Source organism: Metopolophium dirhodum, chromosome 4, assembly GCF_019925205.1.
Source record: "Metopolophium dirhodum isolate CAU chromosome 4, ASM1992520v1, whole genome shotgun sequence".
NCBI lineage: Eukaryota > Metazoa > Arthropoda > Insecta > Hemiptera > Aphididae > Metopolophium > Metopolophium dirhodum.
The window spans coordinates 23,007,995-23,033,134 of NC_083563.1; the positions used below are offsets into that span (position 1 = coordinate 23,007,995).

At 32.7% G+C, this 25,140-nt stretch overlaps 1 protein-coding gene across 1 annotated transcript in view; it reads right to left on the bottom strand.

The window, feature by feature from the left end:
• Window positions 1–10,986: 10,986 nt before the first annotated feature.
• LOC132943083 (inhibin beta chain-like) overlaps window positions 10,987–25,140 on the bottom strand; it is a 69,496-nt gene continuing 55,342 nt past the window's right edge. Inside the window, exons 3-4 of the mRNA XM_061011883.1 lie at window positions 15,656–15,885; window positions 10,987–12,713 (exon numbers count right to left, since the gene is read on the bottom strand). Coding sequence (XP_060867866.1) covers window positions 12,102–12,713; window positions 15,656–15,885 — 842 coding nt within the window. The 3' untranslated portion in view covers window positions 10,987–12,101. The remainder of the gene's footprint in view (window positions 12,714–15,655; window positions 15,886–25,140) is intronic.

Below are 25,140 nucleotides of genomic sequence, written 5' to 3' on the forward strand. Positions count from 1 at the left end.
TGCTGGCATTGTACGTATATATGTAATATGATTAGGACTTAGGACCATAGCCCATAGGTTAGGTTAGGTTAGGCTTTTCATTTAAAGATACTATATTGTATTTTTATGTATAATTATATACTTAAATATAATATACGAATAAGTACCATTAAACCATTTATTAACTTTTTATTTTTAACTATTTTTTGAAATTTTTTTTTTTAATTGATCGTGAAGCCCGGCAACTATGGCCATTAGCTGTTAGTTATTTTGTCTGCAGGGGAGGAACTATAGGTTAGTAAACACGTGTGTTTTTGTTTTAGCAGATTTTTAGTGGGCACCCATGGGTATCTGCCATGCCCGGGTAGGGGATGGCGGCACTTCTCTCTGGACACCGTGACTTGCCCGAAGAAAAATGCCACCCGTGAATCGAGGTTTAAACCAGCGCCGGTGTGCGTCACAACCGACGCCTTAGTCCGCTTGGTCACTCCGTTTTATTTGAAAATTATTAATGTAAAATATAATAAAAACAGTTTTTTTTTAAACTACTATACATATGAGCTCATCTATTAGGTACTTAAACCATGCCTATCTGTATGTATGTGCTAATTTTGAATTATTTAATTATAGATATATATATATTTATATAACTGCACGTGGATCACTTGAACTAAAGAAATCATTCACTGATGGCCTTTAAGTTAGAATTATTTTTAAAACATTGAAAAATATATTTTAAACATTGAGGGAGTTCGAACGTTCGAAAGTTCGAACTATACAATAGTATATATAATACCTATAAGTACTACTATAAGAATGAAATAAAAATTGATTATTCTAAATTATTAAAATTGATAGTAAAACTATTTTCTATTTTCAAGTTAATAAACAATAAAAAAAAGTAAAATTTATTGTTTAAAAATATGAAACATTGCTGACCTTGAATAAATAAGTAATTAGAATTTACTACCTAACTAATAGTTAAGTTTAAGATTAAAATTGAAACTTATTAATTATAACAATTATTATTATGTTATAGTACCTACACATTTAAAGTAGGTATATACAAAAATAAGTAGGTACTAATGATACAAGAAAACAAATTTACGATAAAAACATTAGAATAAAAACACCTCTTTTCAAATAGGTAAATTATATATTAAATATACACAAAATATTATTTGTGGGATGAATATTGTACAGATGTAACCGAAACGCCTAAGTTAAATATAATTAATTATAGTTGGTACCAAAGTTAATGATACGACCGCGCGAGCTCGTATAGCTTATCATATTAAAAGTTATAACGCAATTAATTAAACCTATACAATGACTGTCAAGTTTTTGAATCTACTTTACCAAAATTACCTTATTAATTATTATTGATTAAACATTATGTATTTTAGGTATATTATTGAATTTGGTACATTTATACAGCTATTGCACGTTTTACATTTAAACTGAACATTTCTAATTTTTAAAGCTTAAACTGAAATATTGTCATTGCAATTTTGCAAACGAAAATTAATTTTTTACCATTGGTTACGAAAAATAAAATAGATATTACGATTGAATATAATTTTAAACCGGTATTTTATATTTGGCCAAAACCATATTTATAACTTCGTAAAAACGGTAGGTATTCCTAACACTCATTGTCGACCGTTGTCCCGGAATCTACACCTGCACATCATAAACACCGTGGCACTCAACGTGTTAATAGTTAACACAACTTTTGTAACTACGTACGCATCTCGCGGGGTCTGCAATCCACCTGCCTACTTAAAAATATAGAGCTCGGCGCTCGCATAATCACAGGCGTGTTTCACGGGCTATAATATAATATTATAATCAAACGTGTCCTGACTGATTCACTGACTGATCAACGTACAGCCTAAACAATGTTAGCTTGAGGCTTGAAATTTCACGGTATACCTTCGAACCACCATGTATAAGTGTGCACTAAGAAAGCATTTTAAAGTGGTGCTTGCACAAGTATTTTGAGATTCAAGTTGATCGATGAACATTTTTAAGTTTTGAACACCATTACACCGAATATTAAATAACGAATTGAACAATGTTTGAATCATATATAGAGTTGGCATTATTAAAGAGCAACGAAGTGCACGGAGTCAGCTAGTATTATATATTTAGGTATATAAATATATTTGTATTTTTTTTCGTTCATCTGGCGCATATAATGTATATATTGAAGCAGATAGAGCGGCAAAAGGGGGGTTGGCTAGCAGTGCCATCGGATTTTTTTTTTTGGCCCGCCTATTTTATGAGCCCGGTCGGAAGTGCTAACTTGGACCGGCCGTTGTTCTTTCTATTTATTATTCCCGATTATTTATTTCGGATATGCATTTCGCATTGTTTCCGCTCCAGTCTTCAGACACGCATTCACACACATACACACACACACACACACACATACACACGTCCGTATACACACTTACGTACGCAGAAAAAAAATATGTGTTTTCACATACGACATTTTATAGCCCGAGTCGTTAAACAATAAACATAAAATACCAAACGATTAAGAATATATATCATATTATTGTACACCGATTGGCGATAATATATGTGTAGGTATAGTTTAATTTGAATTCAGTTTGTACGCTGATTACACTGGTACAAATATTTGTAACAGCAGTCCGAATAAGGTAAAATAGCATATTATTATAATTTTTAATTCTGTTTTAAATGTTTATGCAACACAATATATAAATATATGTGAACGGTGTACTTATCTGTAATTATTTCAATGCAATAAATAGTATTGATATTTTTATTGAACTATATCTGAGAATCGGTATGGAATATCTATTGGACTCGAAAAATTAAAATACTTATTATACTATATTTTTTTTTAATAATAAATATAAAGACCACAATTTTTTTTTCTTATTTATATGATATAATATATGTTACGGACTACGGTCAAAGTAGGAAGTCAGACATGCCCCGCGGTCACTGTGCACAATGCCCGATTTTCGAGGGCAAAGTTAGAATAAGCTAACATTGTTTGGGCATTGTATATAGAGCTCAATTAGATTTGGGCTCTATATAGGTTAAATATTGAATGTATATTAAAAATTAAATAAAACAACTCACTGGGCCCTTAAATAATCATAAAAAACTTGAAATAGACTCTACAAATATTAGTTGCTTATTAATAGTTGACACTACTGTCCAGTTAGTTATAGTTAGTACACTCCAGTGGTTTGACATAAATACAATTAGTATTAATTATTATTAAGTTATAGTTTTTAATTAATTATTACTAAAAAGTAATTTTAGACATTTATGGATAGCATTATATTATTTATTAATATCACATACTCCACTTTTATGGTACTTTGAGTTACAAAATCGACCAGATTTTTTGCATTTATACCGGCTATTATTGATCCTAAATAATGTATTGCAAGTGCACCTATCGTACTCAGGTACTCTTGTCCTTTGGCCACCAAATTAGAAAATTTTCTTGCCACTTCTCTTAACACGTAGGCTACTTCTTCAGCCCATTTATGAGTCGGTCTAAGAATTACGAACTTCATAAGGTGGTCTTGAATTATTCTTGATAGACCATATTATGAACTTCTAATTGCCATCAGGCTGGGTTTGAATGTCTATTAAATTAACATACACTATACGGTTTCTACCTCCATGTTTCACAGATATACATGTGTTTCATTAAGAAGTTGAAATAATTGAAATATTCGTTGTAAACATAATACTTAGTTAAATTACCTTAGGATACTAGTACTACTAACTTTTCAATCCCTGATATATTTACATCGTATTTTTTAAATTAAAAGAAAAAACAACACTACACGCTGTTTTAATATCATCAACTAATGACAGACTACTTGACGTCTTGACAATAATCATTCGAAAATATCGAATAAGAGTTTTACGATTCGATTTTGAAATATTATTTAGATATATATGTAGTATATAGCAATATAGTGTTCGAGCAATATACTATATATGATCACTTTATCGTCGAGTTTACGGATCGGTTGGTATTATCGACAGCCATCGTCATGTGCATTGCGTACAGTTAGATAGGTTACAATAGATACCTAGTCGAGGTATCAAACGAATAAAATATGTAAGTATAGTTTTGTAGCGTTATTCTTACGTATATACATACAAAATATACCATTCGATATAAATGTGGGCAGTATTTAATTAATTTTGCTCACTTGAATCTGGGCAGAGTATATATATACTCAATGCTATAACGCTAGAAAAAAATTGCCATTCCTGATACTATATTATATTTTTATCAATATATGTATATAGGCAGGACTGCAGGAGATGTTAAATAACACGATATACCACGATATATACGCGATATACGACCAGGGGCGTATTTATGTGGGGGATATAGGGGACCCCTCAACCTTTTTTTTTAAACTATTGTTCGTACCAGTTATTTAAAACTACATAACACAATGTATTATTTTATTAATTTTTCGAGTTCATAATATTTATTTATATTAAGAGTAGGTAGGTACTATATAATACTATACTATACTATACTATACTATATATTCCTACATAATAATGCCTGTAATTTATAGGTTGCTGTCTTGACTCTTGTAACTGTGCTAACTACTACACCAGATTTTTATTTTTTATTTAAAAAAAATTTTTTATTTTATTACTTTTATTATTGTTATATTAAGTAAAGTGAGCGACCAAAAATTTAATTTTCTATATCCCCTCGCAGAAATTTTAAATACTCACTTGTTTTATAGTAGTTTGTAAAATAGAGGAAGTCACCGCTACTATAGACCATAATATAGTGTAACTGTGTACATACAATACAATAATTATAATATTTTACTCAATAATTTATAATGATCTCAAGGTAGTTGATAGGTTTCTTGTTTAAACATTTTTAACTCTTCTCGTTTTTATTTATTTTACGCTGCATTGTATTAACATATTATTGCGTATAAATTGTAGTCACATTGTCATGGTTTTATCTAGAATAAAAGCACAATTAAAATGAATAAACATTTTTTTAAATATTACGCTAAAAATCAACGGAATATTTTTAATGGTTAGAAATGATTAATGAATAGGTAAAATCAAAATCATACTCTTCGTTCTTCGTCATTCGACGAGTTAACGTGATTATGACAATGCGTTTGTGTTTATTGTTAAAACCTTGTAATAATATACCTAACGTATTTTACTTTTGTAAGACAATGTGTAGCGGTTGCATTTATAATTAATATTGACAGTTTTAAAATATATAAAAATCAGTGCTTATATTGAGTGCGATTGTATTATATAATATAATATAATATACAAATGGGGTTTTTCAACAATAGTGTATCGGAACTCGTAGTACTTTGAACATTTATCTAATGTTCTTAGAAGATATAAATTAAGAAACAAAAATAAAAAATAAGAAAATTATCGTCCTAGGAATCGTTTGCGCGTCTGCCAAAGCCATTGTTATATTTCACTTGGACTCCATTACCCGGTTATGTGTAATATATATAATATATATGTAATGATGGTACTCACGTCTGACATTATGTATTGCCTATATTTTCGGTAAAATTGCAAACATAAATTTAATTTTATGAATATATATATATATAGGTGTATAAAATGAACAAATGAAATAACAGTTATATAGGTGATAATTGTTAGAGTCGGACATCTATAGTTTAGCACGGGGTTAAGAATTTGACTAATACACAAAAATGTATAAATATATATTATGTCCAATATAGTTTAACTGATAGTTAATTTATCAAGAAAAAAAATTTTACAAAGCGCTATGGAATATAAAGAAAAATATTTTCTTATTGTGTTCAGTAACATTGCATTCATAATATATTTAAAACTCAATCCACTATTTTCTCTTAATCTTTAAACTCGAAAACAATGGGCCATTTGAATACAAAAAGTGTTAGAAGGTGTATTATATATTTACAGATCTTTAACAACCTTTAATTAAAAATTTATCTAATTTACGTTATATGCAGCGTGTTCTATTTGACATTATGGACTAAGTAGTGAGCCTGTGGAATCCATTATCTCAACTAACTTTATTTATTTGAAGTACCTATGCAGGAGCCGATGCTCAAATGAATACCGTACAAACTAAAATAGTATTTGATAGGTAATCGTCTACAATTTATCAGTTTATATAATATACAAATTGAGTAAAATTGGTTTTAAAAATGTTTTACTTTTGTGCTTTATTTTAATAAATATATTTCAAACTGTAAAATTTAAAAATATTTTGATATTATGATCATGTCTTCTCGAGTGTTCTTTGTGCAAATAATTTCCTATTTGTATTAATTATTAATGACATAATAATGATATTAACCCATCATCGGTATCGTCATGTTTTGTAATGCAATCGGAATAATTTAATTAAGGTTATCAAAACCTGTTAAAATAATAAACATTTTAAAAATTATAACTCATTCGAATTTTTTGAGTTTTTTTCGAGTAGGTATTAACTTTTAAAACATAAAATATTTTTAAAATGTATAGCTAGTAAAGTTATAAAGATTTATATACTTGACCATGATCATGAAATACGATGTTAAAATCTATACACTATATAGGTACCCAATACATATAATGAGTAAATGTATTACATTTCAATACTAGAATTTATCTCAAGTTTTGTTTTAAAATAATTACAATAGCGTACTTTAATACGACTATAGACTACACTTCACTTTTCTGGTCCATTTTAACACAACATATTGTGTGTTTCTTGAATAAAATAATCAGTTTCAAAAGGTTTTTTCAGTTACTTATTACGACTTATAAATTAAAAACGGAAAGTCCGCGTGATGTCGTAATTATAGTTTCGACTTGATGACTTATTTTTTTTTAAATCTAAATTATTTTATAATTAAATAGACTGTATTTATTCCTTCGACAATGCATTTTAAACAATACATTTTCTAGAATACCAAATTCCGTTTTTAAACAATAACACTACAATACTTACCAGTACGCTTATTGGTTATGTGATATGATATGATTATACCATCCTAGCTAATCAATAATAATAATATTATTGATCGTATAGATTTTATATTGCGAATTAAACAACAGATGTATTGATTTTACAATAATATTATTTTTTTGTGCAGTATTGGTTTATTTATATTCATTATCATTAATTTGAAAGATGGTAATATTTTATGTTTAATAAAATAGAAGGTTTTTGCCATAGTCGCGTCAGTATAATCAATAGGATTTAAGAACGACGGAGTTTGCGAGCCTATTATAAAATGTCAGAACTTCCAATATATTTTGTCCTTTTTATCAGCAATTGTTGAACATTGCATAGAGAATAAAGTTAAACCCATTTCAATTTATATTGAATAATACCTTTTAAAATCTTAATGCTGCTGACATTACTATTAATGGCAATTTGTATTGTACATAGGAAGTCAAGGAATTGGATAACGTGATTAGGTGAGATATGCAGAAAAATGAGTAAACAAATATGATAAAAGGTCAATAAATAATATTTTACAATAATCGTGTTTCAAATTTATTGCTAACAGATGATTTTTTTTTATTTTCCCTATACATAATAATAATAAGATCAGTAATTATTTATCATACAACAATATAAATTCTACAATATTCATAAAAGCACGTATTATAGCAAGGTAACAACACTAAAAAACTAAAAACTAAAATTGTATCATTAATTTTTATACGTCGTGCAAATATAATATTTATATTATATTTTATTCTATATAATATATATTATATATTATAGTAGTTAAAAAATAGTAGTTATAAGAAATACAAGTAACCAAAGCTTGTAGTATCACAATGTGGGCAAAATAATTTTTAGAAAACAAAATGTACACAATACATCAGGCTAGTAATATATTTATATAAGATTATATATAATATAATATATAGAAATATCGTTTATTATAAATATATTTATTGTACAAAAAAAAATAAATACATAAAGGGAATTGAAAAGTTTATTTCTCAACATTTATCTAGGTATTATTATTTAATTTTACATATTTTTTTAAATAATTAATTTAAGATCTTTTAAAAATTTGTCTAGTGTTTCTATTCATTTGATTTATCATACTATTATTAGTCCATTCGATAGATAGAAAAAAAATGATATTAAACAAAACAACATCCCTAACACAATAACACTATTCTACTGTTCGGAATCAGTCTCTGAACAAACTCATCTAAGGCATTTCAAATTAATCTAAATGATATAAAATGCGAGCAGCGCGTAAAGGTCACGCGGACATTTCTATTAATGCGGGTAATTAATATTAATTCATTATGACGATGATGTCCGTACATAATATATTTAACGATAGTACGATACTACAATGTCGAATGAACTTAACGTCGTGGTCGGTGTATCGTACTGATTCTTACTAATTTAGTCTGTCAGATGGTGTAGTAGGTAATTTACAAAAAGAATACGTCCAGACAATTATATTCGAAAAAATTATACAGTACGCGTGTCACGTTCGTCGAACGAAACTTTTCCTAAAATCGGTTATTCTGGTTCGTTCCATATTTTGTCTATGGGCACCTATACATCCGAAGTCATTATATTAGTATAAAATTCTGATCTGTGTTTTTTTTTGCTATTCGATAAAATATTTTTTAAAAATGTTATCTAAATATTCGATTTTGCTAAATTAATTATTTCGATACGTATGATAATAATTGTTTATATCAATTTAATTTAAATATTTCTACTTAAACGCTATTGATAGATTTTTTATACATCATATGGGAGACACATTCACAAAATAATATAATAATATCATTACATTTTATAGTTTGGGCCAATTGAACAGATTATTTGGTAATTATTTGGTATAATTAATAATAATTACGTCTCACAACTTCTGTGGAATAATTCAGAATAACACATGCACAAGGGAAATACCAAAATAAGTTTTTATTTTCACATAGGTACCATGGAGTAAAGTTGGTTAAAAAGCTGCCAGTTGCTGATGTTTCATCAGAGCATTTGTCGGTTTTTGCTAAAAATGAAAAATTACCGTATAGTCTGTTTAATCAGTAAGCGTTTTTACTACACTTTAAAGTATAATACAATGGTGGTAGAAAACAGGGGGAGATTAGGCCTTGGGTTTTCACTTCGGTGAAGCACATTAATCCACTGAAACGTCAAAACGCTGCAAAAGATTGTTGATTAATTGAAACCTTTACACTATCTTATTTTTCGGAGTTGACTCCGCCATTGCGGTTTTAATAAATTTGACGACGGGGGCCTGCCTTCAATTGAGATCGGTTATAATAATATGCGGTGGTAAGTTTCAAAAATGTAAAAAAAAATCCCTAAAAAATGTTATTATTCAAATTATTAATTTTGTGGACAACCGAGGAAATTCATTATATATTATTCCATGTGCGCTGTGCACTGTAACATTTTGGTGATGGCCGATGGGGAGTTTAATTTATAATAAACGATTTCTGTTCGATAACAATTATTACACACAAACGTCTTATAAGAGATCACAGAACATTTTTCTAAAATAATAATTATTACAATTATTATTATTATTAATAATTTAGAATCTATATAATCTATAATTACTTATAATAATATTATGTACCTTTGTATATAATATGGAATATTCAAGTATCGTAAGTTAAGCTTTTTACGTCATAAACATTAATATAAAACCAACAATCAAATGGAACGTGCTAGTGCAGTGGGTATATAATATATCTATGTATTATATATTTTATTATTATATATATTTTATAAGATGAAGTTTGAATTGCTACTAATTCAATTTTACTATATATAATTAATATTATTATTATTATTATTTCCGAAGTGTTCGAATAAGAATATTATAACACTTTCCTATACATTTACAACGATAAATATATATAATAAGTATATAATATATATATATTTATTTATATTTATTTATGGGGTAAAATTAGGCTATACGCAATCGTATACAATATACACACATGCACACATCATGTAATATATTATATGCACACGAAATATAAAATTAGCTACGAGCTAACAGCGATGGGTAAATTGGTTTTATATTATTATATATATTATAATATAATATTATAGTCTAATGGCGATATATAGTGCGTTAAATTACGAATGTCAGAGGTGAACGCAACCCCCCCCCCCCCTCCCCCGAAATATCAGTAAAACCAACAAAATACAAAATAAAAGTCGCATTAACTTACAACAATACAAGGATGACGAGTCGTCCGCCCCGCATCAAGAAATATTTTCCGACTCCACACGAATGCACGCCACATGTATTATAAGATAATATAATATTAATATAATCAGTAATCACGCGGTATAACATGACGTCCGTTTATCGTCTGCGTTTCGACGACATGAATAATAATAATTAATATAATGGACGAAAATCAATGAGATTAAATCCCGAGAATGATCTAAAACCTACAACTTACAGCATAACGCGTTTTTTGAGACCGCCATCGGCATGTCGTCCGGAAAAATATTTTCCGTCACATCCGTCGATCGTCATACATATTTTATTTTATATGGTCTTCACTATCTGATCAATGCGATAATTTCCGCAGCATCGCGGGCGCTGCGGAAAATGAAAATGAAAAATACTAGATAGACGTGTCGCCTTGTTGCGTAATCACGAATTTATAACGGACGTGCCAGAGTTTCATTTTAATATCATAAGTTTAGCGCTGCCGTGTTTATAATGGGTTTATCGATTGTCAAAAATCCGTGAAGAGAACTGCGGTAAAACGAACGCGGACATAAATCTGTGTAGGTCGTAACGCAGTAACGCGTGCAACTATAGGTATACGGTTGAAATGTCGCAGGCCGCAGTAGCTATAAGATCAGTCGCGTTTGTTGTATCTAGTATATAGGTATAGATTTATATCTGTGTAATAGAGCTGTGCATCGCCTATCGTACGACCAAAATATATCGTATACGTATATAAATTATAATTATATATTTTTACGCGGCAGTATAAAATATAATATATTGTATAGTTACGTACAGTCGAGGATTTGATTTCGCTGCAGACAATTTTGGGAGAGCCTGACTGCGTCCGTAACTGTAACGTTAATATTTGTGATTCGTCATTTGTATTAACCTCACTCGGGTTTATGATTACCTATATTAATTTTTAGAAATATAAAAAAAATTCAAATTTATAGATATCGTCCATTCAATCTTCTCATCAAAACCTAAACAAATTACATTGATTGAGAACAGTGTCAGAAAATTCACCAAAATGCAAATTACAAACGATTTGGATTCAGTGAAGATAATGACATTTAATAATCAACCAAAAATACATTTGTGGTGCAATTATTAATAAAAAATAATATTTAAATGTTAAATCGACAACATTAGAGAAAATAATATTTAACGATTGTAAAAAATAAAAATCATTTAAGCAAATTATTGGGATATAATCTGGTTCACCTCCTCGTGGGTGCACCCTGGGTGAACGCGTTCCGTGTAAAATGGGACGAACATGAGCTATGCAATACATAAATGATTTTTAGTTTGGGAAGGATATACCTTTTTTATGGACCCACTCGGAACATTATACAGGTATCATTTTGAATCGCGGGTGTAAGCGTGGGTCTGTGACTCGTGACTTTGGTCGGAAGCGTTGGAAAGTACGCATAGAAAAATAATAAAACGATAGTGATATAAAAAGAAGTATGAGAAGAATAAGACGAAGAAAAGACGAAGAAGAAGCAGAAGAAGAAGAAAAGGAAGAATAATTATAGAGAAAGGCCGTCGACGAGGGACGTATTATTATACACGCCGTGTGCGTCGTCCCGCGTATATGTCGCATTTCGGAGTCACAATATACGACGTAATCGCATTTCAATTTTCAAGTATACAAAAATAATAATAATAATAATAATAATAATACATGTATACGGTATACGCGGTGCAGCGTGCGCGATTCAAATATAAATAATAATAATATGATCGTAATATTATTATATCGTCAATAATAATAATAATAATAATAATAATAATGATTTCGCACGCGTGCGCGCGTACTCGTCCACTCTCGGCTCGTCGTCATTAAGGACAACCGCACTCGTCGATGACCATTTTGGGCAGGTCCCGCTTGATGATGTTACCGTCGTCGGTGAAGTAGATGAGCGACATGGACGAGAACTTGACGGGCGCGCAGCACGGCTGGAATATAGACGAGTGTTTGGCCTTCCGGTAGTCCTCGATGGCCTGCGTGTAGAAGTTGAGGTACGTGTCCGGTGTCCTGTGCACACCGCCGCAGTCGCCGCGACAGTAGTTTGCGTAGTAGCCGCCGGGCGCGATTATCCACGAGTCCCAGCCGATGTCCTGGAACTTGATGTAAAACCGCTGCTTGCAGCACTGGCCACGCACCGCCAGCGAGCAGTCCAGCGCCCGGCGGCGCACGCGCCTCGCCACCGTCGGGTCCGTGTACACCATCAGGAACGGGTTCTCCCACTCGTTGGCCTGCCTGGTGTCGTGGAACAGCACCGGCGACACCAGGCCGCCGCACCCGGAACAGTCGATGTGGAACCGCAACCTGTGTTTGCCGCTAGACCCGTACCACTCACGCACCGTGTTCGTCACGTCCACAGATATCCAGCCCAGGTTGTTCAGCGACAACGACAGCGAAGACGCCAGCGTGGCGTGCTCGTCGAATTCCTGTTCGTGTAATATAATATGCAATGAAAATATTATATAATAATTAATATTATAATATCGTATAACATTCGTATACCTATAGACCGTAATCTCTCTATAATATATAAAAAATAAGTTGTGAGCCAGTCGGCACTAATGACGGTACTTTATTTTTTTTGAGTAAACATCTAAACGCTTTTCTGGTGGGACGAGTTGTATTTGTATATATTGTATAAAAAAAGTAAAATTGAAAGACGTATGTCATTTTGATAATGATTAGAGAACAGTATAATATATTATCTGACCAATGACAACCAATTATATATAAGCAAAAAAATATTCAATTTTCGTGAGTCAAAATGAGGTTCATGTCTACGAACCACCCTATAGCGATCGCATACAGGTTGAAAAAGAAACTAAAAAGACCCTCCGAGATTCGAGGAATTGACATAGCTTTTATTGAAATCGGTCAAGAAGTTTCTGAGATCAACCGTTCTTTATGGTATCGCGATTTCGTTTGTTTGCATGAAATTACTACGACACACTTACATTTTCTGGTAGCGGGCGCGTATAGATGTTTACACATCAAAAAGTTTTATACATTTAAATATTTAATCTTTCACATATTTTATGTTTAAATATTTCAAATTACAGATATTAAATTTTAAGATACAAAAGTACCTCGGGGGTTTGGCACAAGTCGACGGGGGTCTTGACCCTTTCCCCCGGGGAGCCGGGGAGTGAAGCGAGTCGGTGAAAGAGCCCCTAGTAATATTATTTTATGGTGTTTTAATATTTTAATATCGTTATACTGTACGTGGGACGCCGCATACTGGCTGCATTGTAAACCATTGTTTACGCGTACCTATATCTCTGCAGTATCCTCGCATTATATACTGCAGTGCGTACACATAGGTGGACTTAAGGGCGGTATGGTTGGATTAAGAGACTAAAAAAACAACGAAGCTGCAAGTTCTACGCAAACGATAAGTCTATTATGATAAATGGGCCATCATTATGTTATATTTTCAAAATTCGTAAGATTAACGTCTTGTCCTATACGTAAACGCAGACGAGTTCGGCAATATTCCTATACTGATCATGCTATTCCGCCGCACTATACGATGCGTCAGATGCGGCAAAATGCAAGCTGTTTTGTTTTTTTCGGACTAGCAGGATTTACGTGAGGCACTGCGTAACTCAAATCCCCCTACGGCTCATAACCATATTGTACTGTACCACATATATTTTAATTATTGATCTTATACTTAACCGTCTGCATCGCAGACCACTTATGGTTGTAATTTGTCTTTGAAATTGAAGTATCAAAAATAAATAGAATTGCGATCGCGTTTCCGCCGTTATATAATATATCCATATAGGTATAGTATAACCAAACTTGTGAACTCGGGAGTTGACGCCAACAGTTACAACAAACACAAATATATTGTGTGGACATATTTCGGCCAATACTCCCCCCTACTCACGCCAGAATGTGTTCAGACTCGCCCGCGAGGACCAGAAAACCGATGCCCCATTTTTAGAATCTATATTTGACTATAAATGTCAAGCCTTCACGTATAACAGATACATTATTATATTAATTGATAATAATTGTCATATATTATATATAATACGATGATTGACGACATCATTGCCCTGTCCCCGCCTTCTCATTTTTATACAAAATGAAGACTTTAAAAATATCCTAAACTTATAGTATACCGGCACCCACCACCCACTATCAACCTCTTGTAAGACGTATGTTATGTGCCTACGCGTTTACGCAGTGCGACGTGTTGATATAGAACGGGGGTGTTTGGCGGGGATAGTGATTGGGCGCGACGATCGAGAAAAATGTTTTAGACTAGAATGATGGGATAAACGCGCCCTTTGAGAAATCACGTAGTAATAAGTGCGAGCGGGAACGTGCGTATACTTATATATTATAGAGAATGCGTGTAGACGTGCGTGGAAGGCTGTCTGGCCCACGGGAGTCTGAGGACTTCCGTCGACTTGCGTCATTATAGCGATATAGAGTGGAAGAGAAGAAAACCTGCAAGACATGGGTAAACTACGGTCTACGAGTTCTATATATAATATTATATTCTATGTTATGTTCGGATGATAACACATGAGGGTTTTTTATGATTGATACAAATAATTTGTGTCGATTACCAAACCTCTGGTACAAAAAAATAATAGTATACATTTTTATTTGTAAGTAATTTTCAACCATATAATATTACTATGTTTGCGGTACTGAACCGTCGCACTCAAACGCATAATAATATTATTATCATAATACTATGTTATCCGCGATATATCATTCCGAACTCAACGTTACCATATGCACTCTGAACACCCATGGCAGTATGTAATTGTGTACACATTTTATTGTTTTAGGAAACATTATAGCGTTATTTTAGCGATCGCATTAAATTGTATGGCAAAAGATTTATTAGTAGTTATTATATAATATATACACTATATCAGTTCGTTTGGGGTTAGACTAGGTTTTAGTGACCTATTTGAATCATTTCCAACCGTTGTGGATTATACATATGCATTGGACGATGTGATATTCTTTTATAATAATATGTACAACTTCAATAATCGATTATTACGTACATCCGCAATCGATCATTGTTTAAGTATAATTATTATAATGTTATTGCGTTCTATATGATAAATGTATTTGAAAATTAAAATTAAAATAATCATCGAGGTGCCACTTAACTGAAAGTATATAATGGTAATATATGCAAATTTTTCAAATCTACCGAGAATGAAAAAAAAATATGAATTACATTTTATAAATATATTATGTAATATAGTTCTTTATCAAACTGTTTTGTAGAAATTAAAATACAAATCTAAATGGTACAATAATATAATTTTCTAAAATACTACGACTACGCTAATAATTGTAATGTATGTTGTGTATTTTTTGCGAAACATACCTTACCACTTAGGAACGTGGTATTCCGCATTGGGTTCGTGCGGAAGTTTATTTTGAACAGCCACAGAGTTACATTGTGACTGTGGTGGGTCCTACGCGCGGCCGGGGGAACGTCCGGCCTGTATTCTAACCTAAACCACAGCTTCGCAGACTTGACTTTTACGGAATCAGTGCTTCCCATATCCTGTGACCACGGGAATTCTAATAACGTTTGTCCGTTTAACGTAGATCCTGGAACAATACAAATTAAAACGTAAAATTGTATATATAATTATGTTAAAATGTAATAGTAAAATCATCTTTACAAACAGAAATTCGACTTAAAAATCCGAAAAGCTTTATGCAATCCAACAAGTATATTAAATTATATAATAAATATTTCAAAAATCCTACTTAATAGTATCAATTATTATAGCTCACAGGGACATAATAGCTTATATTATATTGATTAACGTGATAAAAACTGCAAGATTATTTGCCATCGTCGAGAGATTATAATAATATCTACTTTGTAGTATCGATAGCACTCTAGACAAGTTCAAACCACAAGAGTTTGGAAACTACGTGGTTACTGGTTTTGTAAGTTGTACCTACGCCGTAATCTAACAATATGCAACTATATATATACGAATATACGATGCTCGAGTCGAATAGGTACTTGTGGTTTTAATGCGGTGTTTACATTTCATATTTCATATTTATAAATTATAATACTATTGTAAAAATTGAATTTTAAACGCTAAATTAATAATACAGTCTATCTGTGTATGCATAAATAAAATGCATTTACAAAAATGAAAAAAACAACGACTTAGGAATCACATTTCACAGAAAAACATAACAATTATTATAATAACATCATGTTAAGGAGAGTCTTCATATATATAGAGAGTTATTAGTAATTAGTAATTATTACTACCATTAAACACGGAATACAAAACCACACACTTTGGTATCTATATTAATTATTATAACATACAATTTGACGAAAGCTGAAAGTTATATCAATTACGCGTCCGTACGAACTGCAGGCACCGTGCCAGTTATTATGACTTTTACAGTAAAAAAGCAAGTTCGAGCAAGTCCAAAATTAATTTGTTATTATTTTATAGTTAACTTTAAAGTTACATTTTATTTTATCCCGTACGATTTTCCCCAAAATAATTTTACCACAATGGGCGGCGCTGTGCGGCATTATTTGAAATTTGTATTTTTCGTTCTTTTCATATTATATCTTATACACGCTGCGCATGGCACCAACCATTATTTTACAATATCGATACAAAGCAATATGTTTAGTCTCGAAACTCGAAAAACATATTAATTAATTCAGGTTACAACCGTCAGCAAAATATGTTATCCACATTGGAAAAATAATGTAACATTGTACTACAGTTGTACTAGAGTTGACGTAGCTCATATAGGTATGTCATAATAGTATAATGCAATATTATTATTATTATCATCGTGATTTCGTAGAAGAATAACAAACGCACAGCATGCTCGCGATCCTCTCTGCGAATGCAATAAACGAAGTTCCGTCTTACTTAGCAGGAACTATTTCTCATTTATTCAAAACTTGATTTGTTAGATAACGTTTGGTTCAGACTATATACCGCTCTGCAGCGTATCATCGCCGGGAATTCACGGCGTTTCGGAGAATCGGCCAGCGTTCATTGTATATAATATAATATTATTCATTTTTATACGCGGTGGGGTTGCTGCTGCAACACGGGAGGGAGGAGGTTCTCGGAAAGCCGCGACTACCCCGTTCTCCGGATAACATAAACGTTTCGTATAGTAATATAAATATCTCCGTCGGCGGCCTGGTCGCAGTCGTCGCTTTCGTAATCATCGTCGTCGTTTTCGTCATCACCCGACGGTTTCAAGTGTGCACTATAATAATATCACAATATTGCACCGTGGCGGTTTTAAATGCGCCTCGTCGATAAAATGTTTATCGTGTTGTTAAGACGCTCGCTGGTGTTCGATAGTCGTTACTCAAGACTCGCGTGTCATTACAAAGTATTCGGTATAACAATATAATAGTGTGATACACAATCGAAATTAAATCCGCTCCTGCGGCCTATAGTCGGATGGGTGTTTCGGACGACATAATAATAATAATGTATAATAAAATACGTATATCATAATGTAATATAATGAGACCATATTATTATTTTACTACTCGGCAGACACGTGCGGCGCGTTATATGGGCACTATAATAATGCGCACCGCGATCGTGGTTGCATACGATTATAATATTTTATATAGCTGCGTTAATATAATATTATTATATTATGTAGGCACGCCGATTTAAATACCGCACTGTACAAACCGTAATATACGTCACCCGAATTACCGTGCAATGTCGCAATTTTTTTTATTTTAAACGTCACCGGTGCAGAAGACGAGTGGGACACCGAATTCGCAAATATTCACTGGTACATGAAAATATTGTGCAAATATTAATCACTTGTAGTGATCCGTACCTCGGCGGCGATTGCCAACGCTCATAGAATGTGTTACCCAAGTCGTTACATAATAAATCAAAACGTGCTCGATACACGGTGAAACGAGAAAAAAAATATGAAACAGTTTTTTGACACGAAGCTTAAAATACGACAGTCAAATAGATTAGAACACATCATAATAGGTATTATATACCATAATCTTTTAATAATTTGCTTGAGCAATAATATCTTACGGTTAGCTATTATCTCAATTGTACACAATTTTCGGCATATAATATAGAGAAAAATTATTATTGCTTATTTCAGATGCCCTCTATCGGTCATAGTTTCCTCTGGACAATCTGTATGTGTGACAGTCCAGTGCCTCTTAAAACCAGAAGCCAAGGTCAAAAACATCGTAATAAAGTGTGTTACAAAAAAACGTCATTGCAAAAAACGATTGGGATTATATATGTAATTCTAAATTTGTCGTTGTAAATTGTAACAAATAGGTATACAGAATTCTAAACTTAAATAAACTTTAAACTTTTTTTCGTAAGGGTGGAACGCGTGTATTACATAAAATAAGGCCTTTTATAAATATCATAACTACCTACGTCAAATACGACGCTGCATTTATGTTTTATTATATCGAGAAAGAAACAGTAATTATATAATAAATTACATACAAATAAAATTAACAACTACAACAGACGCTGCACGGATTTGATGTCTGGTCGGAAGCAGATGCGGAGTAATTAAATTTTTTGACTATATAAGTATACGGGATGCGGCAATACGGAATAAAGCATTACCATTTTTTTTTATTTCATCAATCAACATAATTTACCTCGTGTCTTGTATGAATAGTTATACCAGTGAACGTCAAAATTAATTAAGACCATAACAATTTCGTACATCTGAAAATTTGCCAAATTTGCAAATAAAATTAACAAAATAAATAAATTATATATTATTATTTCAGGATGTCAAACGTAAGTACTAAAAATAGTACTAACTACTAATGATATACTATTCCTATATAGTTATATACTGTACCTATTTATGATTATAATATTATATTTTTTCATTTATATGATTTCCAAGAACCCCGACAATCTCGCTGCATAGGTTTGAACGTTGTAAAAGTTTTAAAAGATTCACATATTATATCGTTATCGATTTTAAATTTCCATTAAATCTTATCGGAGTACCTATACATAGTATATCTTAGAAATTTAAACAGAATAATATACTCGGGACACAATATTTGCCGACAGACGTGTATACATAACCTCTGGTCGAATAGACGTACTACCACTACTACCTCATATAAGACATCCGGTATACCGACAGACATAAACGCGTAATGTACTAATACGTATTATATATATTGTATGCACACAATCATAATATATTATGTACCACACTCATCGGGAGACTGCGCTAATATTGGCTGTACCGACGACGACCGCGTCTGTGCAGGGACGTTTTATTTTCTATAGCAGCCCTATATAAACCTAACCAATATTATTTAAGTCCGATATCGTAATTCGACCAAACGAAATAGCGTCGGTCGTCCTGTTTCAGCGGTTTACTTTCAGAAACCGCGTCTTTGTCCGCGCGCGTCTAGACATTGTCTCGCTAATGGCTTGGCAATGTTGGTTTTAATGTTCGTCCTATAGAGAGGTCCGGGGACATTTAAACTAAACTGTATAACACAACGAGCGACCTTTATGAATATTCGTCGTAAATACTATACGCTGCGCAATTATTTTGCCGTCTTCGATATGGGGGACATTGGGAATATTTTCCGTTACGCCAGATAATGTACACATTACACACATAAAACTGTCGGCGTCTATTTAAATCGAACGCAAATAATTCAACGAGTCGGAAACGGTTTCTATTTCACGTTTGCGAGAAAAAAAAAAGAACGCTGCGGGCATCGTATATACAGTAATAATAATAATAATAATAATATATTATATAGTCTTATAGTATCGCGATACGCGCATCTCATTATCGCATAATATACAGAACAATATATTATTGCGTTTTATACGTCGTTATATAAAATAAATTGTTTCGTAAACGGATCACGCGTCGGTGTAGTTATATATACATCACGTCATGATAATATAATTTTGTGTTGTTAAAATATCACGATTTCCATGATATTAATTATTATAGTATTTATTTTATTTATTTTTATCCTTATGGCAATATTACAAGTAGTGTTAATATTATATTATTAGATATTCATTATTGTATGACGGCCACGACACGCGTCAAATCGTTTATAACATGTACATAGGTATCACAAGCGCGTGACGTGGAAATTTATTTTTTGTACGACCGGCACTGTAGGCTCACCGTGGGTCAATACAATAGAGTTTATTGACCTAATTACCAAATCGAAAGACGAGGCGTTTTGCTATTATTCAGTTTTATTTATATGTAATTTAATTATTTTGACCAATATATGTATTCAAAATATCGATATTGCACTGTCTGTGTCGTATGTTTTGATATTTTACATAAAATTGTGCATTCAATTGACAAGTATTCAATATTTCAATACGGACCACAGAAATGTTTCATACATTGATGCTATGTATTTATGTCTGATGGATAATGTGGCGTTCTCTTAAAACACGACACGGTGCTGACGTGCATTTTTTAGGGTGAGATGTATAACCCGAATGGCCCCACCTGTATAGAGGCCAATAATTTGTTAGGGAGTTCCCACGATTTTTATCATCTGCTCTCTATTAATGTATAATAATATATTTTATAATTTTGACTAAAATAAATATAATTTTTACTTTTTTAACTTATTTAATTCTGTCTACATGTTTAAAGTTTTTACAATTTTAAAATATTACAAAAATACTAATTAGACATTTTGTATACCTACTTGACTCTATCTAGTTTTTGGATTTGATATATTTTTGTAAGTAAACAACCACAGCAGGGCGGATCAACCATATGAATTAAATAATATAATTATGCTCTATATATGGCCAATATAATAATATCGACATTCCGTACATCGGTGGTATGTACCTAATAAACGAGTGTTGACACGCAGTTTGACGTTTCGTCGTAATAAAATGAAAAATCATATTTTAAAACCAAAACCAATATATACGGCATTCAGATATACAATCATATAATAATATTTGTATCAACTTAATTTTAAATACAAAAAATACCACGGATAGGTATAAGAACAAAACTCACAACGACTACCAATCTGACAGTGGTCACTGCAGGTAGTAGATGGATTTATTCTGCCGACAACGATGACAATATTATACGATCAAACTGTGTTATGCGATACGAAATTCGAAATTTGGTTGGTCGATTATTACTGCGCGCATTGCAGACGGTCGATTCTAGCTAAAAAAAATAATATACCGTTTCATATGTTGGTTACACGGCGTTACGTGTATGCAAACGCGCATCGCGTTCGCGTAGAAGCCCCGAACACCGTATAATAATAATGACAATGCTCGTCGTCGATACAACGTCGGTGGCGAAACTATTAATACAACCATAACATAATATTATTATACCGGGTTACATTTATATTTTGATGTGGTCGGATCTGATTGGATATGAAACATGGTATATGTGTATAGTGTGTGTGTAGTGTGTGCATTGTGTATTGTGTAATGTGTATACGCAGAATAACTATTTGTTTATGTAGGTAGATACGTCCTATTGTACCTACGTCCTGAACAGCGTAATGCGTAAGCTGCGGGTATATCTCGATAATATAATAATATAACACTATTCAAAATCCAAAATTAAACCCTAAGAATAAATTCTAATAGCTAGCAGTTAGTTTATAAAATATGTGTTTATAGTCTTATAATATAAATACAACCGTATAGGGTAAAACTGAAACATATTATAATTAACAAACAGTATAATTGAAGCATTTCAAAACATTGGTATGGGGCTTACATAAAGACTTAAAAATGCAAACAACCGACGAACTTTCCCAACTACTTTGCCTTATATTTAAGTCATATATAGGTATTAATGAAAATCCACTCAGAATACTTCAAACAAGCTGGTCATAGACCCCACCTAAATGAACTACAAAATAAAAGTCGTGGAAATAAGTTTTGCGTCCATTTTTCTTTTTGTTATCTTCTACAGATTGTAAAAACGTTTAAAATAAAATATGCCAATAACCGCGAACCGGCGAACCGTGTGAGTTATACCTAATGATAATAATAATAATAATAATAATGCAAAATATGTAACATCGTATTACCTATATAGGTATAACACTGCAATACCAACATAACATGCAACCGTCTCGTCGTAAAGTTGCAGGTTAATCGGGTGCGACCCGACGGCCACGGCCAACACGAACAGTGATGGGTTTTCCGGGAACAGAAGTCAAAGCGAATATACATAATAAAAACGGCTTTACGGCCACATCGTTATATTATGCCGATAAAGTATTCACCAGCACCCTCCCCCTCTTCCACCCGAAAAAATAAAAATATAACTAGCCGACAAAAGAATAACCGCGCGCGTTTGAGTCGATCGCCGCCGTATAATAATAATAATAATACGGTATTCATACATTAAATGTTATTACGTATTATAGTATTATGTACCTGCCTACAACCTATTAAATGGTTACATGATATTATATTATACTATCGGGTATACGTGGCGTATGTATATAGTGTGTTACCTTTTAGGATACACGAACTATTTGTGTCCAGACGTCCAAAGATATCGAGATTGAAATGAGGTTTTATATTTAATATGCAATACTAAAATATACATTTTTTGACGATATTTATGCGTATTTTGATTATGCGCATGTGAAATACGCAAATTGCAAATTTTTAAACGCAACGCGTTATTCAACACCAGATTTTGATGTACCGATTTTTTTGAAGTCATCTTGATTTTTCAACCATAATTTAATAACCAAAATTTACTGAATTACGAGTTAAAGACGAGTTGAAAATACGCAAAATCAAACGAAAATTTGGAATATCATAAGATGGTTATCGATAAATTCAATAATTTACTCAATTAAATTGAAACTTTAATTCGATGTAATTCAGATAATTTCAGCTTTAGAGGTATGCTGGATTTGAAACCGTTATCGAAATAAAACTTCTGAAAACACATTTGAATTTGTCATGAAATTTACTTGAAATATACTATCTTACAAATAATTCTTAAAATTCAAACTTTAAAAATATAATTAAGAGTTAAATATTTTAAAAAAGTGGAATAGTATATTATGTGGCAAGGGCGGGAAGTGAGCTATTTTAGACGTGTGCGGCACGAGCAGCAGGCGAGGGCCGCATTTCGCCAAAGACTGAACTTGCCTTCCCGAACGGTTTCCATTTTACCGCCCGACACTTTTTGGGATTTGCACTTTACCGCCCGACACTATTAGGGATTCCCACTTTACCGTCCGCTGGACGGAACAATTTCGCTTTTCTAACCGCTATCGAAAACCAAACTTTCGGTGCAGGCGTGACAAAAAAGTAATTTTGAAGTAAACTTCGTGTCGGACTCTGTTATGGTTCCCGAATATTTATCCGATCACTAGGATAGTCGGTACAGTTGTGAGGTGGTAGGTCTATTTCGGTAGAAAACACGGCCGGGGCCGTAGAAGGAAACACACTGTATAACATCCATACGCGTATATATGGTACATGGTGACGGTTTCTCGCGCTCGCGGTTATTGCGTCGCGTTTCCCGGGTTATTGCACCCTAGCTCTCCCTGCCACAACACCGCCGACCAGTCTGCGCCATCGACGCTGACGGCTGTTTACCGACCGACAGGCGGTGGCAGCGGCGGCGGCGGCGGCGGCGGCGACGACTTCTCGGAAACGCACTTTGGCCGAAAACGCGCGCGCCGCTGCACCCTTTATAGAATATATTATTATTGTTATACGAACATAATACAATATTATACGCGAACATAATACAATATTATACGTACACAACTATACCCGGTGTGTGCGATAATAAAAACGATATATATAAGCGGCCTACATACACACACACACACATCATCGGTGCAGTAAACCCGTGCAGCCCCCCCCCCCCCGCGAGCGTTACGGCCATCGTAATACCCCTGCAGCACACACGCGGGTCAGGGGTGGTATACGGCTGTTGTTGTAATGTTGTGTAACTCGCGACGTATAACAATATAATATATTATTATATTATTTTATGCGATCCGGACCGGGCAATAAAAACGGAGATTTTAACGGGAACTCGCGCCCCAGCGACGTGACATAAACATTATAACAGTATATAATATTTCGCACGTTGCGGAACGGACGTCATTTTTTTTCTTTTGACGCGGTGCAGACGCTGTGCGGGTCGCTTATACTTATACCTGAATGAATATTAAATGAATTATTAATTATTGCGTACAGTCGTTTCGTACGGAAGAGTCGTTTCGCTTTGTATACATCTAATATGATAATATACAACCGTGTAATCCAGCGGTCAAACTGGAAAAAAAAATCTGCAGGGGGAACTACAACCCCTAAAATACGAGAAACGTTCCACCGACTAATATTTTTTTTAACCTTACTGCAGTATTAAATATTGTTTATATACACATATAATATTGTTTATATTCATGACAAATATGTAGTATATGTAGGTATTGACTTATCATTTGCTCGCTGCAAAAGTTGACACGTTCCTCAAAAATCAACACTTTACTTTATTTAGTTTCAAAATTACTTTTAGATATTAGAAGCATATACCTATTTAAATATTATAATATACATATAGTTAGTTTCATCAATAAATACGTATTTTAATGATTATAAACCACATGTCCTCATAATTCTACCATGAAGAGTTAGGACCAATGAATACAGTTAAAAAAACATTGGTTCATAACTAATTTAACATTAAGGTATTGACGATACCAGTCCATTATATCTTAGTCCGTGATAACTAAGCGCCTAACTTCAATATGTATTCTATTTGAATGCAGATATATGTAGATTTGAC